Source organism: Salvelinus alpinus, chromosome 1 (assembly GCF_045679555.1).
Source record: "Salvelinus alpinus chromosome 1, SLU_Salpinus.1, whole genome shotgun sequence".
In the NCBI taxonomy this organism is placed as follows: Eukaryota; Metazoa; Chordata; class Actinopteri; order Salmoniformes; family Salmonidae; genus Salvelinus; species Salvelinus alpinus.
In genome coordinates, this window is record NC_092086.1 from 1,764,970 (window position 1) to 1,788,846 (window position 23,877).

The following is a 23,877-nucleotide window of genomic DNA, read 5'->3' on the forward strand; positions in this document are numbered from 1 at the left end:
CAGTTACACATCCCCTGTACTATACTACAGATACAGTTACACATCCCCTGTACTATACTACAGATACAGTTACACATCCCCTGTACTATACTACAGATACAGTTACACATCCCCTGTACTATACTACCGATACAGTTACACATCCCCTGTACTATACTACAGATACAGTTACACATCCCCTGTACTATACTACAGATACAGTTACACATCCCCTGTACTATACTACAGATACAGATACACATCCCCTGCACTATACTACAGATACAGTTACACATCCCCTGTACTATACTACATATACAGATACACATCCCCTGTACTATACTACAGATACAGGTACACATCCCCTGTACTATACTACAGACTACAGGTACACATCCCCTGTACTATACTACAGATACAGTTACACATCCCCTGTACTATACTACAGATACAGATACAGGTACACATCCCCTGTACTATACGACAGACTACAGATACACATCCCCTGTACTATACTACAGATACAGATACAGGTACACATCCCCTGTACTATACGACAGACTACAGATACACATCCCCTGTACTATACTACAGATACAGATACACATCCCCTGTACTATACTACAGATACAGTTACACATCCCCTGTACTATACTACAGACTACAGGTACACATCCCCTGTACTATACTACCGATACAGATACAGTTACACATCCCCTGTACTATACTACAGATACAGTTACACATCCCCTGTACTATACTACAGACAACAGGTACACATCCCCTGTACTATACTACAGACAACAGGTACACATCCCCTGTACTATACTACAGATACAGTTACACATCCCCTGTACTATACTACAGATACAGATACAGTTACACATCCCCTGTACTATACTACAGATACAGTTACACATCCCCTGTACTATACTACAGACTACAGATACAGGTACACATCCCCTGTACTATACTACAGATACAGATACACATCCCCTGCACTATACTACAGATACAGGTACACATCCCCTGTACTATACTACAGATACAGATACACATCCCCTGTACTATACTACAGATACAGTTACACATCCCCTGTACTATACTACAGATACAGATACAGTTACACATCCCCTGTACTATACTACAGATACAGTTACACATCCCCTGTACTATACTACAGACAACAGGTACACATCCCCTGTACTATACTACAGATACAGTTACACATCCCCTGTACTATACTACAGATACAGGTACACATCCACTGTACTATACTACAGACACAGATACAGTTACACATCCCCTGTACTATACTACAGATACAGGTACACGTCCCCTGTACTATACTACAGATACAGTTACACATCCCCTGTACTATACTACAGATACAGGTACACATCCCCTGTACTATACTACAGATATAGTTACACATCCCCTGTACTATACTACAGACAACAGATACAGTTACACATCCCCTGTACTATACTACAGACTACAGATATAGTTACACATCCCCTGTACTATACTACAGACAACAGATACAGGTACACATCCCATGTACTATACCACAGATACAGGTACACATCCCCTGTGCTATACTACAGATGCAGTTACACATCTCCTGTACTATAATACAGTTACACATCCCCTGTACTATACTACAGACAACAGATACAGTTACACATCCCCTGTACTATACCACAGATACAGGTACACATCCCCTGTACTATACTACAGATGCAGTTACACATCCCCTGTACTATACCTCAGATACAGATACAGTTACACATCCCCTGTACTATACTACAGATACAGATACACATCCCCTGTACTATACTACAGATACAGTTACACATCCCCTGTACTATACTGTGTTCTGACTGGGTATTCCTGAGTATTCAGAGCGTATTCTGTGTTCTGACTGGGTGTGTATTCAGAGTGTGTATCCTGAGTTTTCATAACTGGGTATTCAGACTGGGTGTGTATTCTGAGTATTCAGACTGCGTGTGTATTCTGAGTATTCAGACTGGGTGTGCATTCTGAGTATTCAGACTGGGTGTGTATTCTGAGTATTCAGACTGGGTGTGTATACTGAGTATTCAGACTGGGTGTGTATACTGAGTATTCAGACTGGGTGTGTATACTGAGTATTCAGACTGGGTGTGTATACTACAGATACAGTTACACATCCCCTGTACTATACTACAGATACAGTTACACATCCCCTGTACTATACTACAGATACAGGTACACATCCCCTGTACACATCCCCAGATACAGATACACATCCCCTGTACTATACTACAGATACAGTTACACATCCCCTGTACTATACTGTGTTCTGACTGGGTATTCCTGAGTATTCAGAGCGTATTCTGTGTTCTGACTGGGTGTGTATTCAGAGTGTGTATCCTGAGTTTTCATAACTGGGTATTCAGACTGGGTGTGTATTCTGAGTATTCAGACTGGGTGTGTATTCTGAGTATTCAGACTGGGTATGCATTCTGAGTATTCAGACTGGGTGTGTATTCTGAGTATTCAGACTGGGTGTGTATACTGAGTATTCAGACTGGGTGTGTATACTGAGTATTCAGACTGGGTGTGTATACTGAGTATTCAGACTGGGTGTGTATACTGAGTATTCAGGCTGGGTGTGTATTCTGAGTATTTAGGCTGGGTGATTATTCTGAGTATTCAGACTGGGTGTGTATTCTGAGTATTCAGACTGGGTGTGTATTCTGAGTATTCAGACTGGGTGTGTATTCTGAGTATTCAGACTGTGTGTGTATTCTGAGTATTCAGACTGGGTGTGTATTCTGAGTACTCAGACTGTGTGTGTATTCTGAGTATTCAGACTGGGTGTGTATTCTGAGTATTCCGACTGTGTGTGTATTCTGAGTATTCAGACTGGGTGTGTATTCTGAGTACTCAGACTGTGTGTGTATTCTGAGTATTCAGACTGGGTGTGTATTCTGAGTATTCCGACTGTGTGTGTATTCTGAGTATTCAGACTGGGTGTGTATTCTGAGTACTCAGACTGTGTGTGTATTCTGAGTATTCAGACTGGGTGTGTATTCTGAGTATTCCGACTGGGTGTCTATTCCGAGTATGTATTCTGAGTAATCAGACTGGGTGTGTATTCTGAGTATTCAGACTGGGTTTGTATTCTGAGTATTCAGACTGGGTGTGTATTCTGAGTATTCAGACTGGGTGTGTATTCTGAGTATGTAGTCTGAGTATTCAGACTGTGTGTGTATTCTGAGTATTCAGACTGGGTGTGTATTCTGAGTATGTATTCTGAGTATTCAGACTTTGTGTGTATTCTGAGTATTCAGACTGGGTGTGTATTCTGAGTATTCAGACTGTGTGTGTATTCTGAGTATTCAGACCGTGTGTGTATTCTGAGTATTCAGACTGGGTGTGTATGCTGAGTATTCCGACTGTGTGTGTATTCTGAGTATTCAGACTGGGTGTGTATTCTGAGTATTCCGACTGTGTGTGTATTCTGAGTATTCAGACTGGGTGTGCATTCTGAGTATTCAGACTGAGTATGCATTCTGAGTATTCAGACTGGGTGTGTATTCTGAGTATTCAGACTGTGTGTGTATTCTGAGTATTCCGCCTGGGTGTGTATTCCGAGTATGTATTCTGAGTAATCAGACTGGGTGTGTATTCTGAGTATTCAGACTGGGTTTGTATTCTGAGTATTCAGACTGGGTGTGTATTCTGAGTATTCAGACTGGGTGTGTATTCTGAGTATGTAGTCTGAGTATTCAGACTGTGTGTGTATTCTGAGTATTCAGACTGGGTGTGTATTCTGAGTATGTATTCTGAGTATTCAGACTTTGTGTGTATTCTGAGTATTCAGACTGGGTGTGTATTCTGAGTATTCAGACTGGGTGTGTATTCTGAGTATTCAGACTGGGTGTGTATTCTGAGTATTCAGACTGGGTGTGTATGCTGAGTATTCAGACTGGGTGTGTATTCTGAGTATTCAGACTGGGTGTGTATTCTGAGTATGTATTCTGAGTATTCAGACTGTGTGTGTATTCAGAGTGTTCAGACGGGGTGTGTATTCTGAGTATTCAGACTGAGTGTGTATGCTGAGTTTTCAGACTGTGTGTGTATTCTGAGTTTTCAGACTGGGTGTGTATTCTGAGTATTCAGACCGGGTGTGTATGCTGAGTATTCAGACCGGGTATGTATTCTGAGTATTCAGGCTGTGTGTGTATTCTGAGTTTTCAGACTGTGTGTGTATGCTGAGTATTCAGACTGGGTATGTATTCTGAGTATTCAGACTGGGTGTGTATTCTGAGTAGGTGTGTATTCTGAGTATTCAGACTGGGTGTGTATTCTGAGTATTCAGACTGGGTATGTATTCTGAGTATTCAGACTGGGTGTGTATTCTGAGTTTTCAGACTGGGTGTGTATGCTGAGTATTCAGACCGGGTGTGTATTCTGAGTATTCAGACCGGGTGTGTATGCTGAGTATTCAGACCGGGTGTGTATTCTGAGTATTTAGGCTGGGTGATTATTCTGAGTATTCAGACTGGGTGTGTATTCTGAGTATTCAGACTGGGTGTGTATTCTGAGTATTCAGACTGGGTGTGTATTCTGAGTATTCAGACTGTGTGTGTATTCTGAGTGTGTATTCTGAGTATTCAAACTGGGTGTGTATTCTGAGTATTCAGACTGTGTGTGTATTCTGAGTATTCAGACTGTGTGTGTATTCTGAGTATTCAGACTGGGTGTGTATTCTGAGTACTCAGACTGTGTGTGTATTCTGAGTATTCAGACTGGGTGTGTATTCTGAGTATTCCGACTGTGTGTGTATTCTGAGTATTCAGACTGGGTGTGTATTCTGAGTACTCAGACTGTGTGTGTATTCTGAGTATTCAGACTGGGTGTGTATTCTGAGTATTCCGACTGTGTGTGTATTCTGAGTATTCAGACTGGGTGTGTATTCTGAGTACTCAGACTGTGTGTGTATTCTGAGTATTCAGACTGGGTGTGTATTCTGAGTATTCCGACTGGGTGTGTATTCCGAGTATGTATTCTGAGTAATCAGACTGGGTGTGTATTCTGAGTATTCAGACTGGGTTTGTATTCTGAGTATTCAGACTGGGTGTGTATTCTGAGTATGTAGTCTGAGTATTCAGACTGTGTGTGTATTCTGAGTATTCAGACTGGGTGTGTATTCTGAGTATGTATTCTGAGTATTCAGACTTTGTGTGTATTCTGAGTATTCAGACTGGGTGTGTATTCTGAGTATTCAGACTGTGTGTGTATTCTGAGTATTCAGACCGTGTGTGTATTCTGAGTATTCAGACTGGGTGTGTATGCTGAGTATTCAGACTGTGTGTGTATTCTGAGTATTCAGACTGGGTGTGTATTCTGAGTATTCCGACTGTGTGTGTATTCTGAGTATTCAGACTGGGTGTGCATTCTGAGTATTCAGACTGAGTATGCATTCTGAGTATTCAGACTGGGTGTGTATTCTGAGTATTCAGACTGTGTGTGTATTCTGAGTATTCCGACTGGGTGTGTATTCCGAGTATGTATTCTGAGTAATCAGACTGGGTGTGTATGCTGAGTATTCAGACCGGGTGTGTATTCTGAGTATTCAGACTGAGTGTGTATGCTGTGTGTTTGTTTCACCAGTCCCCTCTCCAGGAGTCTCTGATAGACTTCACAGACAGCAACATGAACAAGGTGGCAGCTGACATCTCCCTGGGTAAGCCGGAGACAACACTGTTCCCCAAATCGAACCCTATTCCCTACATAGTACACTACTTTTGACCAGAGCTCAAGAAGTGTACTATGTTGGGAACTGTGTATCATTTGGGACTTGGCCAATGGCTTCTAATCAAATACACTGAACTAAAATATAAACACAACATGCAACAATTTCAAAGATTTTACTGAGTTACAGTTCATAGAAGGAAATTAGTCAATTTGAAATAAATTCATTAGGACCTAATCTATGGATTTCAGTTGACTGGGAATACAGATATGCATCTGTTGGTCACAGATACCTTACAAAAGGTAGGGGTGTGGATCAGAAAAACAGTCAGTATCTGGTGTGACCACTATTTGCCTCATGCAGCGTGACACATCTCCTTCACATAGAGTTGATCAGGCTGTTGATTGTGGCCTGTGGAATGATGTCCCACTCCTCTTCAATGGCTGTACGAAGTTGCTGGATATTGGCGGGAACTGGAACACGCTGTCGTACATGTCGATCCAGAGCATCCCAAACATGCTCAATGGGTGACATGTCTGAATATGCAGGCCATGGAAGAACTGGGACATTTTCAGCTTCCAGGAATTGTGTACAGATCCTTGAGACATGGGACCGTGCATTATCATGCTGAAACATGAGGTGATGGTGGTGGATGAATGGCACCACAATGGGCCTCAGGATCTCATCACGGTATCTCTGTGCACTCAAATTGCCATCGATAAAATGCAGTTGTGTTTGTTGTCCGTAGCTTATGCCTGCCCATACCATAACCCCACCGCAACCATGGTGCACTCTGTTCACAACGTTGACAACGTTGACATCAGCAAACCGCTCGCCCACACGACGCCCGGTACTGTTGAAACTGGGATTGATCCATGAAGAGCCAGTAGCCATCGAAGGTGAGCATTTGTCCACTGAAGCCGGCTCCAACGTCGAACTGCAGTCGGGTCGAGACCCTGGTGAGGGTCGAACTGCAGTCAGATCGAGACCCTGGTGAGGGTCGAACTGCAGTCAGATCGAGACCCTGGTGAGGGTCGAACTGCAGTCAGATCGAGACCCTGGTGAGGGTCGAACTGCAGTCAGATCGAGACCCTGGTGAGGGTCGAACTGCAGTCGGGTCGAGACCCTGGTGAGGGTCGAACTGCAGTCGGATCGAGACCCTGGTAAGGGGTCGAACTGCAGTCAGGTCGAGACCCTGGTGAGGGTCGAACTGCAGTCGGATCGAGACCCTGGTGAGGGTCGAACTGCAGTCGGGTCGAGACCCTGGTGAGGGTCGAACTGCAGTCGGATCGAGACCCTGGTGAGGGTCGAACTGCAGTCAGGTCGAGACCCTGGTGAGGGTCGAACTGCAGTCAGGTCGAGACCCTGGTGAGGGTCGAACTGCAGTCGGATCGAGACCCTGGTGAGGGTCGAACTGCAGTCGGATCGAGACCCTGGTGAGGGTCGAACTGCAGTCGGGTCGAGACCCTGGTGAGGGTCGAACTGCAGTCGGGTCGAGACCCTGGTGAGGGTCGAACTGCAGTCGGGTCGAGACCCTGGTGAGGACAACGAGCACACAGATGACCTTCCGTGAGACGATTTCTGACAGTTTGTGTAGAAATTCTCTGGTTGTGCAAATCTACAGTTCCATCAGCTGTCCGGGTGGCTGGTCAAATCCCGCAGGCGAAGAAGCCGGATGTGGAGGGCTGGCGTGGTTGTGAGGCCGGTTGGACGTACTGACAAATTCTTTAAAACGACGTTGCCGGCGGCTTATGGTAGAGAAATTTCTCTGACAACAGCCCTGGTGGACAGCATGCCAATTGCACATTCCCTCAAAACTTCAGACGTCTGTGGCATTGTGTTGTGTGACAAAACTGCACATTTTAGAGTGGCCTTTTATTGTCCCCAGCACAAGGTGCACCTGTGTAATGATCATGCTGTTTAATCAGCTTCTTGATATGCCACACCTGTCAGGTGGATGGATTATCTTGGTAAAGGAGAAATGCTCACTAACAGCGACGTAAAAACATTTGAGCACAACATTTTGAGAGAAAGAAGCTTTTTGTGCTTATGGAACATTTCTGAGATCTTTTATTTCAGCTCATGAAACACGGGACCAACACGTTACACGTCGTGTTTATATTGTTGTTCCGTGTAGTTATTTTATTTCTCATGAAACATGTCATGTGACTATGTCTGCTTGTTCTTTAACCTTTAACCTTTAACCTGTCTCACCTTCTTCTCTCTGCAGCTGTGATGAAGTTCATGGGAGACTTCCCTCTGAAGGGACAGACAGAACAGGACCTGGTCTCAACTATCCTAAAGGTTCACTCACTCACACACACACACACACACACTCACACTCACACACTCACACTCACACACACACTCACACTCACACGCACACTCACTCATGCACCCCAACATATATCTTCTACTTCTGAAAAATGTATGTGTGTCCTGTAGCTCAGTGGGGAGTATGGTCTGATGTGTCTGTATGTGTGTCCTGTAGCTCAGTGGGGAGTATGGTCTGATGTGTCTGTGTGTGTCCTGTAGCTCAGTGGGGAGTATGGTCTGATGTGTCTGTGTGTGTCCTGTAGCTCAGTGGGGAGTATGGTCTGATGTGTCTGTATGTGTGTGTCCTGTAGCTCAGTGGGGAGTATGGTCTGATGTGTATGTGTGTGTGTGTCCTGTAGCTCAGTGGGGAGTATGGTCTGATGTGTCTGTGTGTGTCCTGTAGCTCAGTGGGGAGTATGGTCTGATGTGTCTGTATGTGTGTGTCCTGTAGCTCAGTGGGGAGTATGGTCTGATGTGTCTGTGTGTGTGTGTGTCCTGTAGCTCAGTGGGGAGTATGGTCTGATGTGTCTGTGTGTGTGTGTGTCCTGTAGCTCAGTGGGGAGTATGGTCTGATGTGTCTGTGTGTGTCCTGTAGCTCAGTGGGGAGTATGGTCTGATGTGTCTGTGTGTGTGTGTCCTGTAGCTCAGTGGGGAGTACGGTCTGATGTGTCTGTCTGTGTGTGTCCTGTAGCTCAGTGGGGAGTATGGTCTGATGTGTGTGTATGTGTCCTGTAGCTCAGTGGGGAGTATGGTCTGATGTGTCTGTCTGTGTGTGTCCTGTAGCTCAGTGGGGAGTATGGTCTGATGTGTGTGTATGTGTCCTGTAGCTCAGTGGGGAGTACGGTCTGATGTGTCTGTCTGTATGTGTCCTGTAGCTCAGTGGGGAGTATGGTCTGATGTGTCTGTATGTGTGTGTCCTGTAGCTCAGTGGGGAGTATGGTCTGATGTGTCTGTATGTGTGTGTCCTGTAGCTCAGTGGGGAGTATGGTCTGATGTGTCTGTGTGTGTGTGTGTCCTGTAGCTCAGTGGGGAGTATGGTCTGATGTGTCTGTGTGTGTGTGTGTCCTGTAGCTCAGTGGGGAGTATGGTCTGATGTGTCTGTGTGTGTGTGTGTCCTGTAGCTCAGTGGGGAGTATGGTCTGATGTGTCTGTGTGTGTGTGTGTCCTGTAGCTCAGTGGGGAGTATGGTCTGATGTGTCTGTGTGTGTCCTGTAGCTCAGTGGGGAGTATGGTCTGATGTGTCTGTATGTGTGTGTCCTGTAGCTCAGTGGGGAGTATGGTCTGATGTGTCTGTGTGGGTGTGTCCTGTAGCTCAGTGGGGAGTATGGTCTGATGTGTCTGTGTGTGTGTGTCCTGTAGCTCAGTGGGGAGTACGGTCTGATGTGTCTGTGTGTGTGTGTCCTGTAGCTCAGTGGGGAGTATGGTCTGATGTGTCTGTCTGTGTGTGTCCTGTAGCTCAGTGGGGAGTATGGTCTGATGTGTCTGTATGTGTGTGTCCTGTAGCTCAGTGGGGAGTATGGTCTGATGTGTCTGTATGTGTCCTGTAGCTCAGTGGGGAGTATGGTCTGATGTGTCTGTATGTGTCCTGTAGCTCAGTGGGGAGTATGGTCTGATGTGTCTGTGTGTGTGTGTCCTGTAGCTCAGTGGGGAGTATGGTCTGATGTGTCTGTATGTGTGTCCTGTAGCTCAGTGGGGAGTATGGTCTGATGTGTGTGTGTGTGTGTGTCCTGTAGCTCAGTGGGGAGCATGGTCTGATGTGTCTGTGTGTGTGTGTCCTGTAGCTCAGTGGGGAGTATGGTCTGATGTGTCTGTATGTGTGTGTCCTGTAGCTCAGTGGGGAGTATGGTCTGATGTGTCTGTGTGTGTGTGTGTCCTGTAGCTCAGTGGGGAGTATGGTCTGATGTGTCTGTGTGTGTGTGTGTCCTGTAGCTCAGTGGGGAGTATGGTCTGATGTGTCTGTGTGTGTGTGTGTCCTGTAGCTCAGTGGGGAGTATGGTCTGATGTGTCTGTATGTGTGTGTCCTGTAGCTCAGTGGGGAGTATGGTCTGGTGTGTCTGTATGTGTGTGTGTCCTGTAGCTCAGTGGGGAGTATGGTCTGATGTGTCTGTGTGTGTGTGTGTCCTGTAGCTCAGTGGGGAGTATGGTCTGATGTGTCTGTGTGTGTGTCCTGTAGCTCAGTGGGGAGTATGGTCTGATGTGTCTGTGTGTGTGTGTCCTGTAGCTCAGTGGGGAGTATGGTCTGATGTGTCTGTATCTGTGTGTCCTGTAGCTCAGTGGGGAGTATAGTCTGATGTGTCTGTATCTGTGTGTCCTGTAGCTCAGTGGGGAGTATGGTCTGATGTGTCTGTATGTGTGTGTCCTGTAGCTCAGTGGGGAGTATGGTCTGATGTGTCTGTATGTGTCCTGTAGCTCAGTGGGGAGTATGGTCTGATGTGTCTGTATGTGTCTGTCCTGTAGCTCAGTGGGGAGTATGGTCTGATGTGTCTGTATCTGTGTGTCCTGTAGCTCAGTGGGGAGTATGGTCTGATGTGTGTGTGTGTGTGTCCTGTAGCTCAGTGGGGAGTATGGTCTGATGTGTCTGTGTGTGTCCTGTAGCTCAGTGGGGAGTATGGTCTGATGTGTCTGTGTGTGTGTGTCCTGTAGCTCAGTGGGGAGTATAGTCTGATGTGTCTGTATGTGTGTGTCCTGTAGCTCAGTGGGGAGTATGGTCTGATGTGTCTGTGTGTGTGTGTCCTGTAGCTCAGTGGGGAGTATAGTCTGATGTGTCTGTATGTGTGTGTCCTGTAGCTCAGTGGGGAGTATGGTCTGATGTGTCTGTATGTGTCCTGTAGCTCAGTGGGGAGTATGGTCTGATGTGTCTGTATGTGTGTCCTGTAGCTCAGTGGGGAGCATGGTCTGATGTGTGTGTATGTGTGTCCTGTAGCTCAGTGGGGAGTATGGTCTGATGTGTCTGTATGTGTGTGTCCTGTAGCTCAGTGGGGAGTATGGTCTGATGTGTCTGTATGTGTGTGTCCTGTAGCTCAGTGGGGAGTATAGTCTGATGTGTCTGTATGTGTGTGTCCTGTAGCTCAGTGGGGAGTATGGTCTGATGTGTCTGTATGTGTGTGTGTCCTGTAGCTCAGTGGGGAGTATGGTCTGATGTGTCTGTATGTGTGTGTCCTGTAGCTCAGTGGGGAGTATGGTCTGATGTGTCTGTATGTGTGTGTCCTGTAGCTCAGTGGGGAGTATGGTCTGATGTGTCTGTATCTGTGTGTGTCCTGTAGCTCAGTGGGGAGTATGGTCTGATGTGTCTGTATGTGTGTGTCCTGTAGCTCAGTGGGGAGTATGGTCTGATGTGTCTGTATGTGTGTGTCCTGTAGCTCAGTGGGGAGTATGGTCTGATGTGTGTGTGTGTGTGTGTCCTGTAGCTCAGTGGGGAGTATGGTCTGATGTGTCTGTATGTGTCCTGTAGCTCAGTGGGGAGTATGGTCTGATGTGTCTGTGTGTGTGTGTCCTGTAGCTCAGTGGGGAGTATGGTCTGATGTGTCTGTGTGTGTGTGTGTCTTGTAGCTCAGTGGGGAGTATGGTCTGATGTGTCTGTATGTGTGTGTCCTGTAGCTCAGTGGTGAGTATGGTCTGATGTGTCTGTATGTGTCCTGTAGCTCAGTGGGGAGTATGGTCTGATGTGTCTGTATGTGTGTGTGTCCTGTAGCTCAGTGGGGAGTATGGTCTGATGTGTCTGATGTGTGTGTGTCCTGTAGCTCAGTGGGGAGTATGGTCTGATGTTACTGTATGTGTGTGTCCTGTAGCTCAGTGGGGAGTATGGTCTGATGTGTCTGTGTGTGTGTGTCCTGTAGCTCAGTGGGGAGTATGGTCTGATGTGTCTGATGTGTGTGTGTCCTGTAGCTCAGTGGGGAGTATGGTCTGATGTGTCTGTATCTGTGTGTCCTGTAGCTCAGTGGGGAGTATGGTCTGATGTGTCTGTATGTGTGTGTCCTGTAGCTCATTGGGGAGTATGGTCTGATGTGTCTGATGTGTGTGTGTCCTGTAGCTCAGTGGGGAGTATGGTCTGATGTGTATGTGTGTGTCCTGTAGCTCAGTGGGGAGTATGGTCTGATGTGTCTGTATGTGTCCTGTAGCTCAGTGGGGAGTATGGTCTGATGTGTCTGTATGTGTGTGTGTCCTGTAGCTCAGTGGGGAGTATGGTCTGATGTGTCTGTATGTGTATGTGTCCTGTAGCTCAGTGGGGAGTATGGTCTGATGTGTCTGTGTGTGTGTCCTGTAGCTCAGTGGGGAGTATGGTCTGATGTGTCTGTATGTGTGTGTCCTGTAGCTCAGTGGGGAGTATGGTCTGATGTGTCTGTATCTGTGTGTCCTGTAGCTCAGTGGGGAGTATGGTCTGATGTGTCTGTGTGTGTGTGTCCTGTAGCTCAGTGGGGAGTATGGTCTGATGTGTCTGTATGTGTGTGTCCTGTAGCTCAGTGGGGAGTATGGTCTGATGTGTCTGTATGTGTGTGTCCTGTAGCTCAGTGGGGAGTATGGTCTGATGTGTCTGTATGTGTGTGTCCTGTAGCTCAGTGGGGAGTATGGTCTGATGTGTCTGTGTGTGTGTCCTGTAGCTCAGTGGGGAGTATGGTCTGATGTGTCTGTATGTGTGTGTCCTGTAGCTCAGTGAGGAGTATGGTCTGATGTGTCTGTATGTGTCCTGTAGCTCAGTGGGGAGTATGGTCTGATGTGTCTGTGTGTATGTGTCCTGTAGCTCAGTGGGGAGTATGGTCTGATGTGTCTGTATGTGTCCTGTAGCTCAGTGGGGAGTATGGTCTGATGTGTCTGTCTCTGTGTGTCCTGTAGCTCAGTGGGGAGTATGGTCTGATGTGTCTGTATCTGTCTGTCCTGTAGCTCAGTGGGGAGTATGGTCTGATGTGTCTGTGTGTGTGTGTCCTGTAGCTCAGTGGGGAGTATGGTCTGATGTGTCTGTATGTCTGTCCTGTAGCTCAGTGAGGAGTATGGTCTGATGTGTCTGTGTGTGTCCTGTAGCTCAGTGGGGAGTATGGTCTGATGTGTCTGTGTGTGTCCTGTAGCTCAGTGGGGAGTATGGTCTGATGTGTCTGTATGTGTCCTGTAGCTCAGTGGGGAGTATGGTCTGATGTGTCTGTGTGTGTGTGTCCTGTAGCTCAGTGGGGAGTATGGTCTGATGTGTCTGTATGTGTCTGTCCTGTAGCTCAGTGGGGAGTATGGTCTGATGTGTCTGTATGTGTCCTGTAGCTCAGTGGGGAGTATGGTCTGATGTGTCTGTGTGTGTGTGTCCTGTAGCTCAGTGGGGAGTATGGTCTGATGTGTCTGTATGTGTGTGTCCTGTAGCTCAGTGGGGAGTATGGTCTGATGTGTCTGTATGTGTGTGTCCTGTAGCTCAGTGGGGAGTATGGTCTGATGTGTCTGTATGTGTCCTGTAGCTCAGTGGGGAGTATAGTCTGATGTGTCTGTATCTGTGTGTGTCCTGTAGCTCAGTGGGGAGTATGGTCTGATGTGTCTGTATGTGTCCTGTAGCTCAGTGGGGAGTATGGTCTGATGTGTCTGTATGTGTCCTGTAGCTCAGTGGGGAGTATGGTCTGATGTGTCTGATGTGTGTGTCCTGTAGCTCAGTGGGGAGTATAGTCTGATGTGTCTGTGTATGTGTGTCCTGTAGCTCAGTGGGGAGTATGGTCTGATGTGTCTGTGTGTGTCCTGTAGCTCAGTGGGGAGTATGGTCTGATGTGTCTGTGTGTGTGTGTCCTGTAGCTCAGTGGGGAGTATGGTCTGATGTGTCTGTATCTGTGTGTCCTGTAGCTCAGTGGGGAGTATGGTCTGATGTGTCTGTGTGTATGTGTCCTGTAGCTCAGTGGGGAGTATGGTCTGATGTGTCTGTATCTGTGTGTGTCCTGTAGCTCAGTGGGGAGTATGGTCTGATGTGTCTGTATGTCTGTCCTGTAGCTCAGTGGGGAGTATGGTCTGATGTGTCTGTGTGTGTCCTGTAGCTCAGTGGGGAGTATGGTCTGATGTGTCTGTGTGTGTCTGTCCTGTAGCTCAGTGGGGAGTATGGTCTGATGTGTCTGTGTGTGTGTGTCCTGTAGCTCAGTGGGGAGTATGGTCTGATGTGTCTGTATGTGTCCTGTAGCTCAGTGGGGAGTATGGTCTGATGTGTCTGTATGTGTGTGTCCTGTAGCTCAGTGGGGAGTATGGTCTGATGTGTCTGATGTGTGTGTGTCCTGTAGCTCAGTGGGGAGTATGGTCTGATGTGTCTGTGTGTGTGTGTCCTGTAGCTCAGTGGGGAGTATGGTCTGATGTGTCTGTATGTGTGTGTCCTGTAGCTCAGTGGGGAGTATGGTCTGATGTGTCTGTATCTGTGTGTCCTGTAGCTCAGTGGGGAGTATGGTCTGATGTGTCTGTGTGTGTGTGTCCTGTAGCTCAGTGGGGAGTATGGTCTGATGTGTCTGTGTGTGTGTGTCCTGTAGCTCAGTGGGGAGTATGGTCTGATGTGTCTGTATGTGTGTGTCCTGTAGCTCAGTGGGGAGTATAGTCTGATGTATCTGTGTGTCCTGTAGCTCAGTGGGGAGTATGGTCTGATGTGTCTGTATGTGTCTGTCCTGTAGCTCAGTGGGGAGTATGGTCTGATGTGTCTGTATGTGTCCTGTAGCTCAGTGGGGAGTATGGTCTGATGTGTCTGTATGTGTGTGTCCTGTAGCTCAGTGGGGAGTATGGTCTGATGTGTCTGTATGTGTGTGTCCTGTAGCTCAGTGGGGAGTATAGTCTGATGTGTCTGTGTATCTGTGTGGCCTGTAGCTCAGTGGGGAGTATAGTCTGATATGTCTGTGTATCTGTGTGTCCTGTAGCTCAGTGGGGAGTATAGTCTGATGTGTCTGTGTATCTGTGTGTCCTGTAGCTCAGTGGGGAGTATGGTCTGATGAAAGATGAAGCCTACTGCCAGGTGATGAAACAGGTCACAGGAAACACCAGCTCCAAAACGTAAGACTTGAACCCTAATCCTTACCTCTAAACCCTAACCCTGACCTCTAACCTTAACCTCTAACCCTAAGCTTGACCTCTAGGGACAGTTGTCAGAGAGGATGGAGACTACTCTACATCCTGACTGTTATAGGGTTAGTGTATATCTGACCTCTAACCTCTAGGGACAGTTGTCAGAGAGGCTGGAGACTACTCTACATCCTGACTGTTATAGGGTTAGTGTATATCTGACCTCTAACCTCTAGGGACAGTTGTCAGAGAGGATGGAGACTACTCTACATCCTGACTGTTATAGGGTTAGTGTATATCTGACCTCTAACCTCTAGGGACAGTTGTCAGAGAGGATGGAGACTACTCTACATCCTGACTGTTATAGGGTTAGTGTATATCTGACCTCTAACCTCTAGGGACAGTTGTCAGAGAGGCTGGAGACTACTCTACATCCTGACTGTTATAGGGTTAGTGTATATCTGACCTCTAACCTCTAGGGACAGTTGTCAGAGAGGATGGAGACTACTCTACATCCTGACTGTTATAGGGTTAGTGTATATCTGACCTCTAACCTCTAGGGACAGTTGTCAGAGAGGATGGAGACTACTCTACATCCTGACTGTTATAGGGTTAGTGTATATCTGACCTCTAACCTCTAGGGACAGTTGTCAGAGAGGCTGGAGACTACTCTACATCCTGACTGTTATAGGGTTAGTGTATATCTGACCTCTAACCTCTAGGGACAGTTGTCAGAGAGGATGGAGACTACTCTACATCCTGACTGTTATAGGGTTAGTGTATATCTGACCTCTAACCTCTAGGGACAGTTGTCAGAGAGGATGGAGACTACTCTACATCCTGACTGTTATAGGGCTAATTAGTGTATATCTGACCTCTAACCCCTAGGGACAGTTGTCAGAGAGGATGGAGACTACTCTACATCCTGACTGTTATATTAGTGTATATCTGACCTCTAACCCCTAGGGACAGTTGTCAGAGAGGATGGAGACTACTCTACATCCTGACTGTTATAGTTAGTGTATATCTGACCTCTAACCCCTAGGGACAGTTGTCAGAGAGGATGGAGACTACTCTACATCCTGACTGTTATATTAGTGTATATCTGACCTCTAACCTCTAGGGACAGTTGTCAGAGAGGATGGAGACTGCTCTACATCCTGACTGTTATATTAGTTTATATCTGACCTCTAACCTCTAGGGACAGTTGTCAGAGAGGCTGGAGACTACTCTACATCCTGACTGTTATATCTGACCTCTAACCTCTAGGGACAGTTGTCAGAGAGGATGGAGACTACTCTACATCCTGACTGTTATAGGGTTAGTGTATATCTGACCTCTAACCCCTAGGGACAGTTGTCAGAGAGGATGGAGACTACTCTACATCCTGACTGTTATAGGGTTAGTGTATATCTGACCTCTAACCCCTAACCTCTAGGGACAGTTGTCAGAGAGGATGGAGACTACTCTACATCCTGACTGTTATAGGGTTAGTGTATATCTGACCTCTAACCCCTAGGGACAGTTGTCAGAGAGGATGGAGACTACTCTACATCCTGACTGTTATAGGGTTAGTGTATATCTGACCTCTAACCCCTAACCTCTAGGGACAGTTGTCAGAGAGGATGGAGACTACTCTACATCCTGACTGTTATAGTTAGTGTATATCTGACCTCTAACCTCTAGGGACAGTTGCCAGCGAGGATGGAGACTACTCTACATCCTGACTGCGTTCCATCGCTGTTCTGAGGTCCTGAAGCCGTTCCTGTTAAAGTTCCTGCTGGACGCCTGCTCTAGTCCCGGAGTACACTACCAAGGTACCCTAACTATATCTATAACCCTACCTACCAGTCAGGATGTCTGTTATACCTGTCTGTCTGTCTGCTCTAGTCCCGGAGTACACTACCAAGGTACCCTAACTATATCTATAACCCTACCTACCAGTCAGGATGTCTGTTATACCTGTCTGTCTGCTGTAGTCCTGTAGTCCACTACCAAGGTACCCTAACTATATCTATAACCCTACCTACCAGTCAGGATGTCTGTTATACCTGTCTGTCTGCTCTAGTCCTGTAGTACACTACCAAGGTACCCTAACTATATCTATAACCCTACCTACCAGTCAGGATGTCTGTTATACCTGTCTGTCTGCCTGCTCTAGTCCCGGGGTACACTACCAAGGTACCCTAACTATATCTATAACCCTACCTACCAGTCAGGATGTCTGTTATACCTGTCTGTCTGTCTGCTCTAGTCCTGTAGTACACTACCAAGGTACCCTAACTATATCTATAACCCTACCTACCAGTCAGGATGTCTGTTATACCTGTCTGTCTGCTCTAGTCCTGTAGTACACTACCAAGGTACCCTAACTATATCTATAACCCTACCTACCAGTCAGGATGTCTGTTATACCTGTCTGTCTGCTCTAGTCCTGGAGTCCACTACCAAGGTACCCTAACTATATCTATAACCCTCCCTACCAGTCAGGATGTCTGTTATACCTGTCTGTCTGCTCTAGTCCTGTAGTACACTACCAAGGTACCCTAACTATATCTATAACCCTACCTACCAGTCAGGATGTCTGTTATACCTGTCTGTCTGCTCTAGTCCTGTAGTTCACTACCAAGGTACCCTAACTATATCTATAACCCTACCTACCAGTCAGGATGTCTGTTATACCTGTCTGTCTGCTCTAGTCCCGGGGTACACTACCAAGGTACCCTAACTATATCTATAACCCTACCTACCAGTCAGGATGTCTGTTATACCTATCTGTCTGTCTGCTCTAGTCCTGTAATACACTACCAAGGTACCCTAACTATATCTATAACCCTACCTACCAGTCAGGATGTCTGTTATACCTGTCTGTCTGTCTGCTGTAGTCCTGTAGTACACTACCAAGGTACCCTAACTATATCTATAACCCTACCTACCAGTCAGGATGTCTGTTATACCTGTCTGTCTGTCTGCTCTAGTCCTGTAGTACACTACCAATGTACCCTAACTATATCTATAACCCTACCTACCAGTCAGGATGTCTGTTATACCTGTCTGTCTGCTCTAGTCCTGGAGTACACTACCAAGGTACCCTAACTATATCTATAACCCTACCTACCAGTCAGGATGTCTGTTATACCTGTCTGTCTGCTCTAGTCCTGTAGTACACTACCAAGGTACCCTAACTATATCTATAACCCTACCTACCAGTCAGGATGTCTGTTATACCTGTCTGTCTGCTCTAGTCCTGTAGTACACTACCAAGGTACCCTAACTATATCTATAACCCTACCTACCAGTCAGGATGTCTGTTATACCTGTCTGTCTGTCTGCTCTAGTCCTGGGGTACACTACCAAGGTACCCTAACTATATCTATAACCCTACCTACCAGTCAGGATGTCTGTTATACCTGTCTGTCTGCTCTAGTCCTGGAGTACACTACCAAGGTACCCTAACTATATCTATAACCCTACCTACCAGTCAGGATGTCTGTTATACCTGTCTGTCTGTCTGCTCTAGTCCTGTAGTACACTACCAAGGTACCCTAACTATATCTATAACCCTACCTACCAGTCAGGATGTGTCACGTTCCTGACCTGTTTTCTGTTGTTTTGTATGTGTGTGATGGTCAGGGCGTGAGTTTTGGGTGGGCATTCTATGTTGTGTGTTTCTATGTTGGTTTAGGGTTGCCTGGTATGGCTCTTAATTAGAGGCAGGTGTTTTGCGTTCCTCTAATTAAGAGTCATATTTAGGTAGGTTGTTTCACTGTGTTCGTTGTGGGTGGTTGTTACCTGTCTCTGTGTTTGTGTTCTGCACCAGATAGGTCTGTATCGGTTTTGCACGTTTGTTATTTTGTAAGTTGTTTGTAGTGTTCACTTGTTCTTATAATTAAACATGTTGAGCACTGGCTACGCTGCATTTTGGTCCTCTCCTTCACCCCAGGAAGAAAACCTTTACAGAACCACCCACCAAACCAGGACCAAGCAGCGTAGCAACGGGGAGCAGCAGCGGCCCAGTACACAGGACTACTGGACACAGGAGGAATGGTCTTGGGAGATCATGGACGGAAAAGGACCCTGGGGAAGGGTTGGAGAGAATCGCCGCTCTCGGGAGGTGAAGGAGGCAGCCACAGCCCAGGAGTGGTGGATTGAGGAGGCAGCACGTAAGAGAGGCTGGAAGCCCGAGAGGCTCACCCAAAAATTTCTTGGGGAGGGGGCTAAAGGGGAGTGTGGCGAAGCCGGGTTGGATACCTGAGCCAACTCCCCGGGCTTGCCGTGGAGTGAGAGAGCGTCGTACTGGTCAGACACCGTGTTATGCGGTAAAGCGCACGGTGTCCCCAGTACGCGTGCTTAGCCCAGTGCGGGCTATTCCACCTTGCCGCACTGGGAGGGCTAGGTTGGGCATCGAGCCGAGTGCCATGAAGCCGGCCCAACGTATCTGGTCTCCAGTACGTCTCCTCGGGCCGGCGTACATGGCACCAGCCTTACAGGTGGTGTCCCCGGTTCGCCTGCATAGCCCAGTGCGGGCTATTCCACCTCGCCGCACTGGCAGGGCTACGGGGACCATTCAACCTGGTAAGGTTGGGGAGGCTCGGTGCTCAAGAGCACGTGTCCTCCTTCACGGTCCGGTATATCCGGCGCCACCTTCCCACCCCAGCTCAGTACCACCAGTGCCTACACCACGCACCAGGCTTCCAGTGCATCTCCAGAGCCCTGTTCCTCCTCCACGCACTCTCCCTATGGTGCGTGTCTCCAGCCCAGTGCCTCCAGTTCCGGCACCACGCACCAAGCCTCCTGTGCGTCTCCAGAGCCCTGTACGCACTGTTCCTTCTCCCCGCACTCGCCCTGAGGTGCGTGCCCTCAGCCCGGTACCTCCAGTTCCGGTACCACGCACCAGGCCTAGAGTGCGCCACGAGAGTCCAGTGTGCCCTGTTGTTGTTCCCCGCACTAGCCTGAAGGTGCGTGTCCTTAGCCCGGTACCTCCAGTTCCGGCACCACGCACCAGGCCTACAGTGCGTCTCAGCCGGCCAGAGTCTGCCGTCTGCCCAGCGGCGCCTGAACTGCCCGTCTGCCCAGCGGCGCCTGAACTGCCCGTCTGCCCAGCGGCGCCTGAACTGCCCGTCTGCCCAGCGGCGCCTGAACTGCCCGTCTGCCCAGCGGCGCCTGAACTGCCCGTCTGCCCAGCGGCGTCTGAACTGCCCGTCTGCCCTACGCCGTCTGAACTGTCCGTCTGCCATGAGCCTGCAAAGCCGCCCGTCTGCCATGAGCCTGCAAAGCCGCCCGTCTGCCATGAGCCTACAGAGCCGTCCGCCAGACAGGAGCCGCTAGAGCCGTCCGCCAGACAGGAGCCGCTAGAGCCGTCCGCCAGACCGGATCAGCCAGAGCCTTCCGCCAGACCGGATCAGCCAGAGCCTTCCGCCAGACCGGATCAGCCAGAGCCTTCCGCCAGACCGGATCAGCCAGAGCCTTCCGCCAGACCGGATCAGCCAGAGCCTTCCGCCAGACCGGATCAGCCAGAGCCTTCCGCCAGACCGGATCAGCCAGAGCCTTCCGTCAGCCCGGACCTGCCAGAGTCCCTCAGCCCGGACCTGCCAGAGTCCCTCAGCCCGGACCTGCCAGAGTCCCTCAGCCCGGACCTGCCAGAGTCCCTCAGCCCGGACCTGCCAGAGTCCCTCAGCCCGGACCTGCCAGAGTCCCTCAGCCCGGACCTGCCAGAGTCCCTCAGCCAGGACCTGCCAGAGTCCCTCAGCCAGGACCTGCCAGAGTCCCTCAGCCAGGACCTGCCAGAGTCCCTCAGCCAGGACCTGCCAGAGTTCCTCAGCCAGGACCTGCCGCCCCTTATCCCGGTGCTGCCCCTTATCCCGGTGCTGCCCCTTATCCCGGTGCTGCCCCTTCATTTAGGTGGTTTTAGTTGGAGGGTGGTCATTGGGAGGGGGATACAGAAGCGGGGAGTGACTATGGTGGTGTGGGGACAGCGTCCGGAGCCTGAGCCACCACCGTGGTCAGATGCCCACCCAGACCCTCCCCTGGACTTTGTGCTGGTGCGCCCGGCGTTCGCACCTTGAGGGGGGGGTTCTGTCACGTTCCTGACCTGTTTTCTGTTGTTTTGTATGTGTGTGATGGTCAGGGCGTGAGTTTTGGGTGGGCATTCTATGTTGTGTGTTTCTATGTTGGTTTAGGGTTGCCTGGTATGGCTCTTAATTAGAGGCAGGTGTTTTGCGTTCCTCTAATTAAGAGTCATATTTAGGTAGGTTGTTTCACTGTGTTCGTTGTGGGTGGTTGTTACCTGTCTCTGTGTTTGTGTTCTGCACCAGATAGGTCTGTATCGGTTTTGCACGTTTGTTATTTTGTAAGTTGTTTGTAGTGTTCACTTGTTCTTATAATTAAACATGTTGAGCACTGGCTACGCTGCATTTTGGTCCTCTCCTTCACCCCAGGAAGAAAACCTTTACAGGATGTCTGTTATACCTGTCTGTCTGCTCTAGTCCTGTAGTACACTACCAAGGTACCCTAACTATATCTATAACCCTACCTACCAGTCAGGATGTCTGTTATACCTGTCTGTCTGCTCTAGCCCTGGAGTACACTACCAAGGTACCCTAACTATATCTATAACCCTACCTACCAGTCAGGATGTCTGTTATACCTGTCTGTCTGCTCTAGTCCTGGAGTACACTACCAAGGTACCCTAACTATATCTATAACCCTACCTACCAGTCAGGATGTCTGTTATACCTGTCTGTCTGTCTGCTCTAGTCCTGTAGTACACTACCAAGGTACCCTAACTATATCTATAACCCTACCTACCAGTCAGGATGTCTGTTATACCTGTCTGTCTGCTCTAGCCCTGGAGTACACTACCAAGGTACCCTAACTATATCTATAACCCTACCTACCAGTCAGGATGTCTGTTATACCTGTCTGTCTGCTCTAGTCCTGTAGTACACTACCAAGGTACCCTAACTATATCTATAACCCTACCTACCAGTCAGGATGTCTGTTATACCTGTCTGTCTGCTCTAGCCCTGGAGTACACTACCAAGGTACCCTAACTATATCTATAACCCTACCTACCAGTCAGGATGTCTGTTATACCTGTCTGTCTGCTCTAGTCCTGTAGTACACTACCAAGGTACCCTAACTATATCTATAACCCTACCTACCAGTCAGGATGTCTGTTATACCTGTCTGTCTGCTGTAGTCCTGTAGTACACTACCAAGGTACCCTAACTATATCTATAACCCTACCTACCAGTCAGGATGTCTGTTATACCTGTCTGTCTGTCTGTCTGCTCTAGTCCTGTAGTACACTACCAAGGTACCCTAACTATATCTATAACCCTACCTACCAGTCAGGATGTCTGTTATACCTGTCTGTCTGCTCTAGTCCTGTAGTACACTACCAAGGTACCCTAACTATATCTATAACCCTACCTACCAGTCAGGATGTCTGTTATACCTGTCTGTCTGTCTGTCTGCTCTAGTCCTGTAGTACACTACCAAGGTACCCTAACTATATCTATAACCCTATCTACCAGTCAGGATGTCTGTTATACCTGTCTGTCTGTCTGCTCTAGTCCTGTAGTACACTACCAAGGTACCCTAACTATATCTATAACCCTACCTACCAGTCAGGATGTCTGTTATACCTGTCTGTCTGCTCTAGTCCTGTAGTACACTACCAAGGTACCCTAACTATATCTATAACCCTACCTACCAGTCAGGATGTCTGTTATACCTGTCTGTCTGTCTGTCTGCTCTAGTCCTGTAGTACACTACCAAGGTACCCTAACTATATCTATAACCCTACCTACCAGTCAGGATGTCTGTTATACCTGTCTGTCTGTCTGCTCTAGTCCTGTAGTACACTACCAAGGTACCCTAACTATATCTATAACCCTACCTACCAGTCAGGATGTCTGTTATACCTGTCTGTCTGCTCTAGTCCTGTAGTACACTACCAAGGTACCCTAACTATATCTATAACCCTACCTACCAGTCAGGATGTCTGTTATACCTGTCTGTCTGTCTGCTCTAGTCCTGTAGTACACTACCAAGGTACCCTAACTATATCTATAACCCTACCTACCAGTCAGGATGTCTGTTATACCTGTCTATCTGCTCTAGTCCCGGGGTACACTACCAAGGTACCCTAACTATATCTATAACCCTACCTACCAGTCAGGATGTCTGTTATACCTGTCTGTCTGTCTGCTCTAGTCCTGTAGTACACTACCAAGGTACCCTAACTATATCTATAACCCTACCTACCAGTCAGGATGTCTGTTATACCTGTCTGTCTGCTCTAGTCCTGTAGTACACTACCAAGGTACCCTAACTATATCTATAACCCTACCTACCAGTCAGGATGTCTGTTATACCTGTCTGTCTGTCTGCTCTAGTCCTGTAGTACACTACCAAGGTACCCTAACTATATCTATAACCCTACCTACCAGTCAGGATGTATGTTATACCTGTCTGTCTGTCTGCTCTAGTCCTGTAGTACACTACCAAGGTACCCTAACTATATCTATAACCCTACCTACCAGTCAGGATGTCTGTTATACCTGTCTGTCTGTCTGCTCTAGTCCTGTAGTACACTACCAAGGTACCCTAACTATATCTATAACCCTACCTACCAGTCAGGATGTCTGTTATACCTGTCTGTCTGCTCTAGTCCTGGAGTACACTACCAAGGTACCCTAACTATATCTATAACCCTACCTACCAGTCAGGATGTCTGCTATACCTGTCTGTCTGCTCTAGTCCTGTAGTACACTACCAAGGTACCCTAACTATATCTATAACCCTACCTACCAGTCAGGATGTCTGTTATACCTGTCTGT

The 23,877-nt window shown here is 47.9% G+C and overlaps 1 protein-coding gene across 1 annotated transcript in view; it reads left to right on the forward strand.

The window, feature by feature from the left end:
• Positions 1-23,877, forward strand: part of myo15aa (myosin XVAa) — a 229,483-nt gene that overhangs the window by 174,243 nt on the left and 31,363 nt on the right. The window contains exons 52-55 of the mRNA XM_071343551.1: positions 5,644-5,716; positions 7,956-8,029; positions 14,940-15,022; positions 16,718-16,848. Of these exons, the coding sequence (XP_071199652.1) occupies positions 5,644-5,716; positions 7,956-8,029; positions 14,940-15,022; positions 16,718-16,848 (361 nt within the window). The remainder of the gene's footprint in view (positions 1-5,643; positions 5,717-7,955; positions 8,030-14,939; positions 15,023-16,717; positions 16,849-23,877) is intronic.